The 16151-nt window shown below is 48.5% G+C and overlaps 2 protein-coding genes across 6 annotated transcripts; both read right to left on the minus strand.

The window, feature by feature from the left end:
* Positions 1–2768: 2768 nt before the first annotated feature.
* Positions 2769–5407, minus strand: VHL (von Hippel-Lindau tumor suppressor). Its single transcript, XM_062500411.1, has 3 exons — positions 5191–5407; positions 4671–4781; positions 2769–4298 (listed from the first exon to the last, which is right to left on the minus strand). The coding sequence occupies exons 1-3, from the start codon at positions 5396–5398 to the stop codon at positions 4084–4086; spliced, it is 534 nt and encodes a 177-aa protein (XP_062356395.1). The 5' UTR covers positions 5399–5407; the 3' UTR covers positions 2769–4083.
* Positions 5408–5433: 26 nt separating this feature from the next.
* On the minus strand, positions 5434–11544 carry THUMPD3 (THUMP domain containing 3). 5 transcript variants are annotated; one of them, XM_062500414.1, is made up of 10 exons: positions 11225–11544; positions 10844–10921; positions 10114–10341; positions 9805–10044; positions 8914–9044; positions 8435–8504; positions 7949–8064; positions 7660–7770; positions 7230–7353; positions 5434–6998 (listed from the first exon to the last, which is right to left on the minus strand). In XM_062500414.1, the coding sequence occupies exons 1-10, from the start codon at positions 11423–11425 to the stop codon at positions 6867–6869; spliced, it is 1431 nt and encodes a 476-aa protein (XP_062356398.1). In that variant the 5' UTR covers positions 11426–11544; the 3' UTR covers positions 5434–6866. The 5 variants fall into 5 exon arrangements, 4 of the variants coding, with proteins under 4 accessions (XP_062356398.1, XP_062356397.1, XP_062356396.1 ...); XM_062500413.1 differs by having other exon boundaries at positions 7660–7767; positions 9805–10341; XM_062500412.1 differs by having other exon boundaries at positions 9805–10341.
* Positions 11545–16151: the final 4607 nt, after the last annotated feature.

A 16151-nucleotide genomic window follows, 5' to 3' on the forward strand; every position in this document is an offset into this window, starting at 1 on the left:
CTCCGGGCAGCGCTCGGTGCCCACCGCCATCAGCAGCGGCCGCGCATGCTGCGCGCCTCCCGGGCACCGGCCACGGCCGGCGACGCTCACCGGCCTCTCCTCTCTTCCCAGAGGTTCCCCTTCTCCAGAGCCCGCACAGGCTGCGCCAGCCAGGCAGGAGGGCTCGCTGCCGCGGAAAGAGCCCGACAAGCCGCCGGCGATCCCCGGCAGGCTCCGAGCGCGGCTTCCTGCTCCGCCTGACGTCAGGCCCCTGCCCCACATGCAAATCAGATTTTCCTTTCCATGACTGGTTATTGCTCCAGTCCTGTTGCCACATTGCGAGTTTCACGTGCCGGAAGCCAGGGCTGTTTTCCCGGGTGTTGCGCACAGCTGGCAGGGCCCGGCGGGGCGGCCCGAGCGCTGCGCTGGAGGGGGGCTGTGAACACGGACCCCAAACACACGGACCCCAAACGCACGGACCCCAAACGCACGGACCCCAAACGCACGGACCCCAAACGCACGGACCCCAACACACGGACCCCAAACACACGGACCCCAAACACACGGACCCCAACACACGGACCCCAAACGCACGGACCCCAAACGCACGGACCCCAACACACGGACCCCAAACACACGGACCCCAAACACACGGACCCCAACACACGGACCCCAACACACGGACCCCAAACGCACGGACCCCAAACGCACGGACCGCAACGCACGGACCCCAACACACGGACCCCCAACACACGGACCCCAAACGCACGGACCGCAACGCACGGACCCCAACACACGGACCCCAACACACGGACCCCAACACACGGACCCCAAACGCACGGACCGCAACGCACGGACCCCAACACGGACCCCCAGCATCTCCCCCTGTCGCACTCCCCAGCGAGCTGCGGCCGCCCTGCGGGGCAGTGAGACACGGATCTCACGGGGCTGGGGAAGGAAAAGGCTCCGAAGAGCCGCCGGGTGCTGCCCCGCAGGGATCCCCGGCCGGGGTTACCATCACCGCAGCTCACAGGAGCTCCTCAGTGCAAGAGGTGCGGTAGGATACGCAGGGAGAACAACAGAATTTAAAGAACATCAGAAACGGTCACAGGACCAGGTCTTGCTTATCAAGGGTTAAGTTTAAAATATCATGAAGTCAAGCTTTTTTTTTTCTGATTTTTTATTTAACCTGATTTTGATTAAAAATATATAATTAATTAATTTGCCAGTGTAAATACTACTAATACTTCTGGCAAAAAGGAGAGCCTTTCTGCTATACTTCTGCTGTTAGACACTGCCAGCAGATATGTAACTGTCATTCTGCTCTTGTTCATATTTAGCCCTAGGTCTAAATTTGTATGAATTACAAGAAGTGCTCTAAGTTTTGACAGCTTTTAATTCACTGTTTCTTTGTATTCTGTATATATGCTATAATAGAGCTAGCTCCTGTTTTCAGTATCAAACTTTGAAACTTTTGCAGTTTTCTACACTGCTGGCTTCAGAAATGATGAACTTCTTAGCTCCACAGTGGCAAGGAAAAAGTGAAAAATGCAGTATTGTTGTAGCTGTAAGATCAAAGAACAGGAAAAAAATAAATAGAAGTACCCAAAATGTATTTAAAATATGACAACTCAAAGACTGCCTTGGGATGAGCTGTTTTATCAGTAGTACCAATTCAACAATAATTGTTGCATTTATGGGGTTTTTCCCTCCCTTTTCCCTGCTTCCTGTCCCTCTGACACCCACCTAAGTGCTCTCATGATCGGAACAACTCTGAAAGTGATGTAAGACTAAAATTGTGTTGCAAAGAACTACATAGAAATAGGAAGAAAATACTTCTTCCCTTTGGGTACTGGAAAAACTTGTGAAACCATTTGGACTACTTGCCTCAGGGGGAAACAAGGGGAAAGAACACATCAGAGTGTGTGTATGACTTCAGTTCTGCTCTGAATGTTACAGGTAATGAACCGAATGGGAACTGAAATCAACTGAACAGAGGCTAGAACAATTCTGTATTTTCCTGTGGTTACACCTTCCCTTTCCAGCGTGGTGTGGGCAGGACTGAGCACTGTGTGTGCTCTCCCCGAGCCCCTGGACACTGCACAGTGGTGGAACATTTATTTCTCGGGGGTTTCTCCTGTTCAGCCCCCTCAGGCTGGCCCTGCCCGCTCTCACTGCTCCTCCCGGGGTGGCCAATGAGGCTGTGCTGGACTGGCTGAAACCACCAGTGCTAACACAGCTGCCACAAGTAAATGACAGCTTTTAGTCCTTACTAACCCATCTGAGTAACTACTAGGAGACTGCATTTCACAATTTTCATGTTTTAAAGCCAGCTGGGGTTTCTCCAGTCTTTTATTCTGATCCAAAGGAGCACTCCAGAACAGAAAAATACACTTGAATAAGAAACGCAAGAAATTACAGACACCAGCCAACTCGGGAATACCCAGAACATGTGTGCCATGTACAGACTGTTAAACCCAACACCTAATGCCAACTAGCAGAGCCAGGCTCTGGCAGAGCTGCCATCCTAATTGCAGAGCACAGCCTCCCTCAGCAGGAGGGACCCTGCCCTCAGGTATGGTCAGGAGCAGAGTGCAGCACTCTCTGACCTTCAGGCTCCCTAGGGCACTGAGCCATGTCTGCTCCAGACTCCTGCATGGGCTCACTTTCCACCCAGAGATCTGTGAGAGGTGGGAAGAGCAGAGCTTGACAGCAGCCCCATTCCTGCCCAGACACTGCCTGAAGCTGTGCAGATAGCTCATGCGAGCCACAACACAGTCCTGCAGCACGAGGGTCCAAAGTGCCTGTTTACTGATCAAGCACAACTGTCAGAGTATCACAGCAATACAAACAGAGGTACTGGGGAGTTACCTGACAGAATACAGTCAGAAAGCTAGCATGCATTTTAGTTTTTACGTCAAAGATAAAGTTCTTCAAATGTGTAAGAAAAAGTTTACAAACAGGGAGACATCCCATACTTACAAAATACATTTTAGTTAGTCATTCTCAGTTTCACAGCTACTCTGAGACTACACAACTGGAGGGAAACATATTCACAGAAATAACCTGCTATAATCAATCTCCAGCCAATCTGCTTCTAACCTGAGCTGCACCACATCTTGCTCAATGGACAATTCATGTAACACTAAACTAGGATGCTCTGAACTCTGTGTGCATTCACACAAGTACATGCCACTGAGATGTGAGGAACAGAATGTAGGCAAAGAAACACTATATCTCTTTCTCCAGCCCAGCACTAAGCACGGCCCTGTTTGTGAGCTGCCTGTGTGGGCCAATACAGCTCCCACTGGTCCTGAGATGACACAGGCAGCTCAAGAGGCCCATGCTCCCTGGAAAGGCCTCCTACTACAACCTGGACTACAGCTCTGTGAGGGGAAAAGACAGAACTTAAAGCACCTACCTCCTGTGAACCCTGTACAGGCTGCTGGGAAGCAGCTGTGGGGGACAAGGGTGTCCCAAAACTAGGCTCTGCTATGTGGCTGAGATCAGCCAGGCAAGAATCCTATGACAAAGGCAAATAAGGCATTTGAGGTATTGTAACAGTAAGAACATGTCAGACCTAGAGCGGATACAAAATGGCTCTGTGTGTGGAAAGGTAAGAGGCAGAATAACCTCCAATCATTTACACATCATCTTTCCACCAATGTAATGTTTGTCAGACCCTCGGGCACTGCTGGAAACCCTCATGTACATATTCCCCATGCTCTGTGACCCACAGGCATGCTGAGGCTATATGTCAAAGGGAAATTCCATCAAAACAAATGACTCAAACAAAACTGATGACACTTACTACCATTAGTCTGGCTAAATTAATCCTTGGTGTAATTAGCTTTCTTAGACAAAGAAAGTTACTTCGTATGAATATTTTCCATTTAGCTGCCCTGATCTTACCCTACAGTTTGCAATACATGTAATGAAGAAATGAACTGAATCACCAGAACCCAGCATGCCTCCAGGTGCTGTTCAGTCTTTGACTATTGATTTGACTATCACCGATGTTACGGAGTTGATGTTTCAAAACTTTCAGCGGGGGCATCAGTTCTTGGTGTGTTTCCTGTTTCTCGCTGCTCACTCAGTGGTTTGCTATTGAGGAGTCTGAAGTGAGTCATCATGTTTTTCCATAGTTTTGTTCCTCAGTGCTTCATTTCTCTCCAGAGAAAGCCGCTGAAGATCCTTCCAAATATCAGGATGATCCTCCAGCTCTTCATATAAGGACTGAACAATGTCCAGTTTCCTGTAGTCCATTGGGCTGACCAGACTGCGCACCACCTGCAGACATCTCTCCTTCAGGGTGAACACTGCAGTTAAACACAAACACAACACAGCCTTGTCACGAGGGCTCTTGGCAGCTGCTCCAGGGCCAACGATGCTGCTCTGAGCATGTGAACACGGAACACAGCCTGCAGACCAACGGCAGGCTGGGCTCTCCACACAGGAGACAGATGTGGTTCCTGCCATGAGGCACCTACAAAAACCCCTCAGAGATCCCTTCAAAGGAAACATCTGCCACTAGCTCCATCCAATTCAACAGCTCTACCTAGAACCTCTCACCATCTCCTCCAGTTCCAAGAAGGTTTAATTTCATGAGGATCTGATTTCTCACTAATCCTAACTGGTCCAAAGAAGCCAAGTTCAGAATTCCCTAGGGTACATGTGGTCCTGTCCCTTACCTGGCAGTGTGATGTCAGCTTTGGTCACATTGGGGGCTGCCACGAACAGCTCCTGCTGGTTGACGAGCAGCCCGTCATTGGTCCCTGCATCCCGGAACAGCCAGAGGTGCCCTGGCAGGGAACAAGGTGGGGATGCACCAATTATGGCACTTTTTAATGAGTGGCTCTGAAGGGCATCTGTTCACACAGGACCAAGCTCTCCAGCTTAGCTCTGTGTGCACAGGCTACTACCATGGCTCCCGTCTTGAATGGGGAGGGGAAAGGAAAAGGGGGAAAACGAAATGAAAAGGAAAAAGAAAAGGGCAAAAGGAAACAGGAAAAGGAGAGGGGGAAAAGGAACAGCAAGAGCAAAGGAAATGGAGAGAGAAAAAGCGAAACGCGAAAGATCAACGTTGAAGAAGGAAAAAGGGAAGAGAAAGGAAAAAGAGGGAAGGGGAAGGTAAAAGGGTAAACTCCACCACCCAGCTGGGCCCCGCAACGCCCAAGCCCGGCCCGGCCCGGCCCGGCCCGGCGCACCCACCCCGGTAGCTGCGCATGACGCGCCCGCTGCGCGGCCGCAGGACCGGGTAGCGGCGCGGCCGGCCCTCGAAATCCAGCCAGACGGGCAGCACGCAGCGGGGGCTGTGGTTGTTGAACACGACCTCGGAGAGCTCCCGCGTGTTGACAGAGCGCAGCACGGACACGGCCCCGGGCCCGGGCCCGGCCGCACCTGGGCCTGGCGGCGACATCGCGGCCCGGCGCCCGCCGCGCGCATGCGCCAGGGGCGGCACTGAGGGGCGGGGCCCGCCAAGGGACGGGGTGTCCCTGTCCCGCCCCGTGAGGGGGGCACGCAGCGGGACCCGTGAAAGCCTCGGAACAAAGGGTCGGAAAACAGCAGCGGGCGTTTCGCAGGCGAGTCGTCCCTTGGAGCTGTGAACTCTTTGTCACGTCTCATCGCCCCGCAGCCTCATTTCGCGGCTCTTGTGACTAAGGCGTTGCGCTCACCAGGGCTGCCACAACAACTGTACCTCAGCCAGTAAGAGCTGAGCTGCCACTTCCTTCCGATCTCTGCGTGCCAAAACATTCCTTTGTCCTTCAGCTCTAGATTCCCAAACACTGTATTATCTTTTTCATACACACGTGAAAACAGTAAAAATTGAGAAAAATTAACTAGCTATTGGAAAATCTGGACATGAACCAGAAAAAGAACACAGTTAAGACTCATCTCTTTATGCAAAACTTCTAAAACTTTAATACTTTCACCTCTGAACAGTTACACATACTTAGCATGAACACACTGTAGTGGAAAGGACAAACCAGCAATGTGTTTTCAGCCTCTGATGAGCAGAGTAAGAGGCCTGAGAAACCATAGTACAGTCACAGAAGAAAAAAATATTTGCAACAATATTTTTGTGAATACTGTGGCAGTATAACTGCGGTGGTTAAATTACCTAAGAAATTCAAATTGCCACCTTGATGCATCCATGGTAGACACTGAAACCATGAATTTTTTATGTAACTGCTAAAAGAATCTCTGTCCTCAGATAGTAACTACAGATTGTTTTCTAAGGCTGTGTGTTATCCCCTCACCCATGGCAATGGAACACTAAAATATGGATCAGACGTTTACTGGTAATTAGCCCCAAGATGAGGTAACAGGCAAGAGAACCAGTAGCACAGCACACTTCCATGTTTGCCAACTGGAATTTGCTTATCAGACCACAAAAACCAGATACTGGTTTATTGTCAGTTTACATTTGAGCATGGTATAAATTAGAAAACTACGTTAGAGATACTACCTCTGAACCCTTTAAGGTGACTGTCTGAGTAGTACTGTTAGCCACTTGATGATACAGCTTGGTAAATAAATCAACTGTTACCCCCAGAGCTGCCTCTGAACACGTCTTCTACTGTAAGCAGAAGAAATAAATGTTTAACTGAAAATTACAAGAGAAGATTCAAGCCAAGGAAAGAATTACTAACTCCACTAATGAATTTCAGTTTGGGTGGAAGGGAGCAGAGGTGATTTAAATAATAAGGTTTCAGAACACACAGTAGAACTGGTAGCTTTCAAGTCGATCCCTGGTTTAATATTTGTGTGACAATTTCTCCACAGGCTATTTGTTTTTGAAAACGACAGAGCTATGTTCTCGGCTGTCTGCTTTACCAGCTGGCTGTTCAACAGCCTGCGGGTGTCTCTTGTTTTCCTGCACGCAGTTACCAGAAGGGCCTCCTCTCCTCTGCCCTCTCCGCGGTGCGCCTCAGCAGGTACACGGCAGCATGGAGTCCCCCCACGTTCACCCACACCGTCTGAGCTCTGCGCCAGACGTGGCCCACACGGGACAAGGCCTGCAAGCCAAAAACAGCCAGAGCGGCACCGAGACAACAATGTTATCTTTTGTCATTCCGTATCACATCTGATGGCAACATCAAAGGACTTTTCAGGTCCAAAACTGAATTTAAGTGCTACTAATTATTGCTCTATAAATGGAGTATCTTTGGTAATGATGACAGCTTAGAGTTTTCCCCCCAATGTATTTTCAAGTGTAAATAGATTTGATTTTCTCTCACAGAACAAACCTTGGCAAAGCATTTCTTGTCCTGGGTAAGCAGCACAGCCCTGCCTGTCCCTGGGGTGCAGATCCGACCCATCTCCATCAGGCAGGCTGGGTAGAGATCCCAGTTCTTCTTCTTTGACCCTATCCTGCAAGACACATTCAGATCCCGACTGCAATCACTGGCACCAGTTCAGTGTTGTTGGTGTCTCATACATCAATCTGCTCATTCAGTGACTTTCAAGCTCGTTCTTAGCGCGGGGCTCATGGCTCCTTCCCCACCAGGCCCAGTTAAGTAGCTAGCCGGGGAGAAGCCAGCCCCGGGCCCAGGAGAGCACGTGCAGCCGTGGTGGTGAGGCACAGCACCTTCCCAGCACACCTCACCTCAGCACAACTCACCTCAGCACCTTCCCAGCACACCTCACTCAGCTCAGCACCCTCCCAGCACTCCTCACCTCTTCCCAAAGGGCATGTCTGTCACCACGATGTCCACAGAGCCTGTCCGCAGGGGCAGGTTGCAGATGTCCCACTGGATGACATCCAAGGGAACGCCCAGGGCAGTGCTGCTACAAGACCAAAGGCAGTTCCCTCAGACACGAGCACTTGGAAAGTTTTTACACTGGGGTAAAAGTTGCAATAAAATAAACAAGGAAATGTGAACCAGACACTCAAACGCATCAATGCAAAGTGGATTTCTGTGAGTATAACACTGTAGGAAAGGTAAATCCCTCAGGCTCCTCTCACCTGTCCTTACTCTCATTTTTCCTCAATAAGGAGCAGATGTTGTTAGCTGCTCTCTTCACTGCCTGAGGGCTGTTATCCCCTGCAATGTGGTAGCAGTTGGGCCATTCTGCAGCTCCCTGGGGGGGGGAAATGATAATCAGCAACATTAGCATCAACACTGCTTGAATGGAAAAAGCACCAGAATAATTTCTCAAACATGACAGAATACAACAAAGCGACTGCAAGTGGATGGCAGGAAATTTAGAATTCTGTAAAAGACAGCTGTATTTTGCACCGTTAAAGCCCAAAATACTTTTGGATTTAGTCTCTTCCTGCTCTGCCCTATGGAAAGAAAATGAAGTCATTTACAAAAAGTGTATCTGCATCTATTCAAAAATTGGTGAGATTGGAGCTTACTATTCAGTCATTACCAAGAAGACTTAAACATATTATTCAGCTGAAGATACAGACAATTTAATTAAGTTCAAAAAATCAAGGAAGAATCACCTCTATTGGTATCGCACCTGTACCACACATGGGATCAACTATGATATCTGTGGGCTGGGGATCACAGAGTCTGAGGAACAGAAGAAAAGATATGGTGAGAAATGTCTTAAAAACCTGAATTTCTGTAAATAAGGAAAAACGAACTATTTTAATCACTCTGATTCTATCTTTCCAACAAGAAAACTTCATGTGAGCATTTTTTCCACTAGTTAATTAACTAGTTAAACTATTTTATAACCAGCAACGAAGTGAAATACTTTCAACAATGTGGTACATTATTTTGAAACTTGGCTAATACTGCAAACGTTTACTTTCCTTGGCTGGGAAACACCCACTATTATACAAGGCACCTGGTGTCAGCAACTCCAGGGATTTTAATTTGTTTTTCTTTAAGAATTAACAGAAATGGCTTCTGAGGAAGCAGTGGAGGAGATAAAATAACGTGTTAAGTGAGGATAATACAAGGTAACTGCCCTGACCTGAGCATGCCATAAGCCAGAGTGGATCGCAGCGTTGTGGGTCCGAAGTGAGTGATATTCCTTCTGTGGAGACTCTCTTCAGTTAATGCAATCCCCACTACCACTTCATTGTTGTGAATATTCAGAAGAACCTAAAGAAAAACCTGAAGTGAATTTCAGGAGTAACAGAGTCCTTCCACAGAATGCCTAGTAAATACTTACAGGATCTTAGTAATTTAAAGTCCAGGAATGACATGTAAAAAAAGCTTTTCAATAGGACAGAATTTAGGTGAGCATTTACACACACTCTCATTCACGCCAAATCCGTTGCACAAGACTTCTCAAGGTGCTGTAACCATAGCACTGGCTTCTTAAGAAATTTGGTTTGTAAGTGTGGGGCAGAAGCAAGGTAAGTCCTGCAACATACAGTGAACCATCTGCAAAAGCAGCAATAAAAATCGTATCTGTGGTGGGGACTACATTAATTAGGAAGGTCCTGCAAGAAAAACTTAGAGGCTTTTCTGCCCCTCAGAAACAGTGCTTCCTCACCACCGACAAGCCAGGGGTGCTGGTTGCGTTTTCCCAGCCCCTGCTCTCCCCTGACAGAAAATAAACACCTGACAGTTATTGTTAACTCCTTCTGTTCCCTTCACCCCAAAACCAGCTTCCATTTGGAGCATTTCCTAGTAACTTAGACTGCTGTTAAACAATGCACTAGAGAAAAGATTTACTGAAGGTGAAAGCAAGGCAAGTGCTTGCATCAGAGGACACAGACAGTGTTGCCAGGGAAATGAACACTTCAGAAGAGATTTCAGATTTCAGCATTACCAGTTTTCAGTGCCAGAGTCTCTAAGCATCAGATCTCCAAGCATCAGAAATAAGAAGTAAAAATCTGTATATACGCCACCATACCTCCACATCAAAATTAGTCATGTCAGCTTTCCACTGGAAGTGCTCTTGCACGGCTCCCCCGAAGTCTCTTGCGGCCTCGTTGGAGGTGAAGCTGTGCTTGTCTCCAGCTCTGTTGCACGTCACTCGGAACCTCAGCACCTTCCCCTCTCCTTCCCCTGTCTCACTGTCACCAGCCTTGGTCCCACTCTCAGAACCTGCCTGCACTCCGCCTTTCACATCTGGCTGCTCAATATCATCCTCCTCCTCCACCCCATTCCTGGACGTCACTCCTTGGGGAGTCTCTGCATCCTGGCTGCCGGTGGGTTCCACAGCCACAGGGTTTTGGGCACAGTCCTCCTGGTCATCAGTGGTATTTCGGTCTGCTCCTCCCTCTTCTCCACCATCACTCAGCTTCTCTCTGCTTGCAGGATTCTGCAGATTGTGTTTTTTGCGTTTTGTCTTCTTCTTTTTCAGGCTGTTGTTCAACTCCCAAACTTTCAATGGATTGGTCCAGGGCAGCTTTTTAACCAAGTCTTCCAAATGCTTTAGAGCATCTTCCTTTAAAAGACAGAAGTTGTGCTTTGAAGTTATTCCATCCTTTTCAAAGTGATAAGTTTATTTTGAGGTCTCTCAAAGTAGTTTATTAAACATTAATTCACTACATATTTAAGCAAAGCTTTTTGTCTGGTTTTTGCCATAACTAAACGGAATTACACTGAAAATCACAAGACCCGCAGGATTTCATCATTTATCTTGTAAAACAGACAACATTAACACTGTATTAAGTGACCAAAGTGACACTTCCCTGGCTTATGTCTGTGATCTACAAACATAGCACCAACCCTTATCCCAGATTTTGCCAATATAAAGTATTTAACTGCAGAAATTGTTAGACAACATGGCCACACTTCCACTTACAAGCCAGAAAAAAAGAACTGGAATAACATCACAAATTAAAAACTTGTCAAATCAACACAATACTTTGATACTAGCCTTAAATTTAAAATCCCAAACAACACTCCAAACCCCAGAACCGACAGAAAAAGGAGGAGTAACTCACCTTATTTTGTTCAAATTGATAGTCTTTGAACTCCTGAACAACAACAAATAAATTATCCACTGACCTCAGACGATGGACCTAGAAGAGATGAAGCACATTACTGACCGTGTGCCGTGAGGATTGTGTTTACTGTCGTTAGAATTTTGCCATCTTATGTCGAGGTTTTCCACCTTTGGTCTCCACAGGAGTTATCAGTTTACTCTGCAATGATTTAACGTCCCCCTTTAACATTTCATCTCCCCCTGAAACCCCAGAAAGGCGGACACAGCTGCGGCACCCAGGCCGGCCGTGGCTGGGACCCACCGAACCGAACAGAACGGAACCGCCCGGGCCACGGGGGAAGAGCGGCGGGAGGAGGGGGGGCGCGGAGCCCGCACGGACCTGAGGCAGGCTCCGGACCGGGACCTCGAAGTAGATCTTGCCCCGGTCCCTGCTGATCCTGGAGGCCGAGCCCAGCTTCTCCCGCACCTCCTCGGCCGCCGTCTGCTCAAACCCCGTGGGCACGGTGGCGCCGATCACGGCCGCCAGCTCCGCGCCCTCCTGGGCCGGCCCCGGGTCACCGGCCGCCTCCGCCTCGGCCATGCCGGGCTGCCCCGGGAGGGAGAGCGGGACAGCGGGAGACCGCCCACAGCCACCCACGGCCGGACCGACCGGATCAGCCACGGCACCGGCACAAACACCGGCACCAGCCCCGGGCACGGGCAGCGGCACCGCTCCCGCCCGCCCTTTCCGCTTCCGCGCCGGGCGGCACCGCCCCCGCTGCCCTGGGCTCGCTGCTAGGCACGGGCAGGAGGCGGCGCTGCGGCCCCGCGGGTCCGGGTGTCGGTCCTGGGTCCCGGTGTCGGTCCTGGGTCCCGGTGTCGGCTCTGGGTCCCGGTGTCGGTCCTGGGTCCCGGTGTCGGCTCTGGGTCCCGGTGTCGGTCCTGGGTCCCGGTGTCAGCTCTGGGTACCCGTGTCGGCTCTGGGTCCCGGTGTCAGCTCTGGGTCCGGGTGTCGGTTCTGGGTCCCGGTGTCGGCTCTGGGTCCCGGTGTCGGTCCTGGGTCCCGGTGTCAGCTCTGGGTACCCGTGTCAGCTCTGGGTCCCGGTGTCGGTCCTGGGTCCCAGTGTCAGCTCTGGGTACCGGAGTCGGTTCTGGACACCAGGTGTCGGTCCGTGCGGTCCCTGGAGGGAGCACCTGTCAGACCCTTGGACCTTCTTGGATTGGTTTAATTAATTCTTAGGGCATAAACGGATTCACAGAATTGAATTAATTTTCCAATACTGAAATGCCCAATTATGCCTGCACCTGCCTTGCCTGGAAAAGCTGCTTGGTTTGAATTCATTAAAGAACTTCAGAATTAATTTGGTGTGACTTGAACTGTTTTATCTTGCAGCGACAGGCATGTGTTATATAAATTCCATCCAGCACTTGAGTTTGCAAGGGTTAAAGTTGTTCAGGCTGCTTCCTGAAGAGGTTGCTTTTTAAAAATACAGATTTGTTTTGAAATGTGTGCACAGAAAAATGAAATCAAAAAATTGCCCTTCCAAAGTAAGAAAAATGCTGTGAGCAGTACAGAAAGCTTTTCAGAGAAAGATGCATGTAAGGGTGCCAGGCTCTTTCCTCCTGTGACATCTTGAAGGAGGTTCTGCTTGCAGGGGACCGAGGGCAAGGCTGTGCCTCTTCCTGCTCAGTGGTGTTCCATGGAGCTGCATGCTCTCTGCCACTAGAGTTACTCCTGCTGTGCAGTACCTCACTGCTACCTACTTACAAGGTTCCAGGGATTTACTACAGCAGTGAGGGTTAGCACGGGGATTTGTTCAGATCACCTTTTAACCTACAGCATCTGCTTCTGACCTGACACTCCAGCTTACCTTGGGACAACTTAGTAAAGAGAAGATTCCTGCACACATAATTAAACAGAAAAGCAAGCAAAGATTAAGTAGTTTGCAATTCAGATTTTTTCATGAGATTTTAACCTCAACTGGTGCTGGCAAGGTCTGAATGAAGTGTGTTTAGACAGCCTGTGTGTGAACTGCAGGTCAGACAGGGCTAATGGTATCCAGTCCTTCGTGCTGCCCCAGGGGCCTGTGTGGGCAAGGGAAGAGGTTGCACAGTTCAGGATTTCTTTCTCTTCCAGCCAGGGATGCAACTTTATGGTTTTGTATCTGCTTGGCAGCCAGAAGACTGGGATTTCTCACACTGCTGGTGGAACTAGCATGAGTTTTAAATAATGGAAAACTAATAAACCCTACAGTCATTTTTAACAGATCTAGAAGCACAATTCAGGAATATATCATCTCATTGTGGCCATGCAATGTGCATAGTTGTATTTTTCTGTTACACCTGATTAGCTCCTACCCGAGTCCAAAATGCCACTGGTGCTAAGAATATACAGCCTTGGGAAGCTACCACGGGCACTGCTGAGAGTCTTCAGAGTCTGCAGCTGTGTTTTCTAATGCCTTTGATCTGAAGCTTTGTTTTCCTAACAGCTAATTTATTACTGAGCAAATTGAGGCTTTTGCATATTAACAGACTTGCCAAGTATCACTTAGGGGCCAGAACAGAGGCTAATGGAATTATAAAGTCTCTCCTCCACACCCAAAAAAGCTGCCCCTCTTATAAAGTCAATTTAATTATTCTCTAGGATGGAATGTACAAGATGTATAGTGTATCGCAGTATCAAAAGAGTTCAGTTAATTCACTTCTGTTAACCTCTGTGTGACCCTGCTCTGGGGACTTGAGGATCTGTCACTCCTCTCGCTGTTGGGTCAACATCTGTGGTGTTAAACCACACATTCAGGATGCATTAACTGCTTGACGCTCCTGCTATTGCTGATATTTTGAGCTGAGAAGAAATCTGTTTCAGGCTCTTTTCCCCAGAAGCAGGGTTCTGCATTCCAAGCAGTGGCACACAAGTGCTGTACCCTCTTTCCTCCTGAGTCAGCATAACCAGCACCTGTCAGTGAGATTGCCTGCACACAAGAGCTGCTGTTCAGACCTTTGTTCCCGGCCAGTCGGTGATTTCCAGCTAATGTGAGTCATTGCTGTGGGAGGAAAAGCAGAATTGTTGTAGTGCTTAATAGAGCACAGTGATATGTGAGGTGCTGTGTGTCTGGGCATGAACATCACTGTGCTAGAACCCTGTACAGTGCAGGGAGCTCTGCTGGATTCATTGGGAAATCCCAACTCCTTAAACAGCAGAGGATTGGAAGAAACTGGAGTGACCTTTGTGCCAATGACTCTGTTGGGAATTTTCTTAGTCTGCGTGTAACCTGGATGAGCATTGCAGCTGGATATTGTGGTGGACAGCTCAGCTGAATTGTCAGCTCATTTCTTCAAATATGTCATGCAGAGAAGATTTAAATTATGTTACTGAATGGAAATCCTTCTGTGGGGAATATTTGAAAGAAGAGTGGCACATACATTTAAAAAGACATATTGGGGGGCTTGGATTTTATTTTTTAAGTCTGGTCTACTTGTAAAAGTTTATTTCTGTTTTAAACATGCTTTTAAATGGGAACCCTGCACTGTGTTTTACCACGTGAAACAAACAGTTTGATCACCTCCTTAAAGCCCATTCTGCACAAACCTATCCCAGTGGTTGGGATTTCAGAGTGGGAGAGCTGCTCAGAGCGCCTGTGAGGGGCTGGGCAGTGTGTGGACAGGAACCTGCCTGCACAGGAGTCACTCTGCAAAGGGCTTTCCCTGTTAGTGCAGTACAACATGACCTGACTGAATTTTGGGTATCTTCCCTGAGGCTGTGTAACAATGAACAAACACACAAACAATGTACACAAACGCGCAAACAATGCACACAAACACACAAGTAATGCACACAAACACAAACTAGCTCCAGTGTGTGCAATGCCAGATCGAGCACCATCCATCCGTGCCTGCTTGCAGGTCCTTCTGAAGGGAGCATCAAGGTGAGAAGCAGCAAAGTGCAAACACTGCATTTGCTACCTGTAGTACCAAACCCAGCATCTCCATCTCCATCCTCCTACAGCTCACACGGGGACTCATAGGGAATTGTAAATGTTTCATACCGCTGCCAGTGGACAGCCCCTCCTCTGCTAGGAAAAGGAGTAATCCTGGATAACATGTCTGCCTACTGCTACACCTTCCTCCTAAGTAATTTTAAAAGGATGATGTCAGTAAGATGAAAACTCAGATTTGATAATTGTTTCCATTCCAAACCCACAGTCCCTGGCAGGGTCTTGTGAAGCACCACTGGTCTGTATTAATTCTTCATGCAGTTATGTGCTCTTCTGGGTCAGAGACAAACCCCTGCATGTTCTGGTTCCCATGTGAATTTCTGGGTATTACTGTGCTGTGATGAATGTTCTGTCTCAGCAGATATCTGACTGATTCCTTAACAGATTCTGCAGCACTGGGTTTTTCAGAGGCTGAAGGAAGATGCCTTCTAAGTTAGACAGTGTTGTACTCAATCAGCCATGGGGAATCTAGGCTTCACTTGAAACCCAGCTCTTTGGCATTAAATCACAGAGATATTTTAAAGTGAAACTGGGAATGTTGTGCAACTCTGCAGACAGCAGAATCCAGAATGAACTCCAGGTTTAAATTTTCTCACTGTTTTTCTGCAATTTAGTGCTTTGTTTGTTCTATATCCATGACTACGTGGCTGCAGACATTATCATCAAATGTGGCTCATATGAAATACTTGCAGCCATGGCAATAACTCGAGGATTGTCAGTCTCCTGGGCTATGGATGCCAATCCTCTGGCTAGGTTGTCCTGCTCCCTAGAGCTGCCCCTCCACCGTGCCTCACCCTGGGCTGGAGGGAATCCCTTCAGCAGGGACAGGGATGTGACTGAGCTGCAAAACGGTGAAGTCAGAGAACCAAGGCTTGTAATTTTGGAATTCTGAAACGTGATGATCTTCAAACTCATTTCATAGGGGGAAATATAACCCTTTGTTGGAATGAATCCAACTTAAGCACTGACATGGGTCACTCACCCAAATTCCTACCTGTAAGATTTTGGGTTGGAGGGTATGGGAGTCCCTCCACAGCACTGGACCCATCACCTCTGTGTGTGCACTGCTCCTGTGAGCCTTGGCAGCAGCTCTGCTGGTGGTGTGTCAGGTGTGTTGTGTGTAAGGGCTGTGAAACAGCCTCCAGGGGACCAGCAGTGTGTGGTGTGTGACTCCTGCATGGGTATGACAGTGTTGAATCACTTCAATCAGTTGTGCCTTATTTTGTGGGGTGAATCAGTAGGTGGAAGTGAGTCTTAGGGAGGTGCCAGTTGTCCCAAATTCTTGGTTTCCCTTACCTGTTGATTTCCCAGTGTTTCATGTCATAGAAAAAT

The sequence above is a fragment of the Cinclus cinclus genome, chromosome 12 (assembly GCF_963662255.1).
Source record: "Cinclus cinclus chromosome 12, bCinCin1.1, whole genome shotgun sequence".
NCBI classification, from domain to species: Eukaryota; Metazoa; Chordata; class Aves; order Passeriformes; family Cinclidae; genus Cinclus; species Cinclus cinclus.

Coding starts and splice junctions, on each gene's coding strand:
- VHL (XM_062500411.1), bottom strand. CDS start 5,398: ATGTCGCCGCCAGGCCCAGGTGCGGCCGGGCCCGGGCCCGGGGCCGTG. Junction 4,782..5,190: donor CGTCATGCGCAGCTACCGGG/GTGGGTGCGCCG, acceptor GTTCCCTGCCAG/GGCACCTCTGGCTGTTCCGG. Junction 4,299..4,670: donor AGCTGACATCACACTGCCAG/GTAAGGGACAGG, acceptor GTTTAACTGCAG/TGTTCACCCTGAAGGAGAGA.
- THUMPD3 (XM_062500412.1), bottom strand. CDS start 11,425: ATGGCCGAGGCGGAGGCGGCCGGTGACCCGGGGCCGGCCCAGGAGGGC. Junction 8,505..8,913: donor CTGGCTTATGGCATGCTCAG/GTCAGGGCAGTT, acceptor TCTGTTCCTCAG/ACTCTGTGATCCCCAGCCCA. Junction 7,354..7,659: donor GACATGCCCTTTGGGAAGAG/GTGAGGAGTGCT, acceptor TGTGTCTTGCAG/GATAGGGTCAAAGAAGAAGA.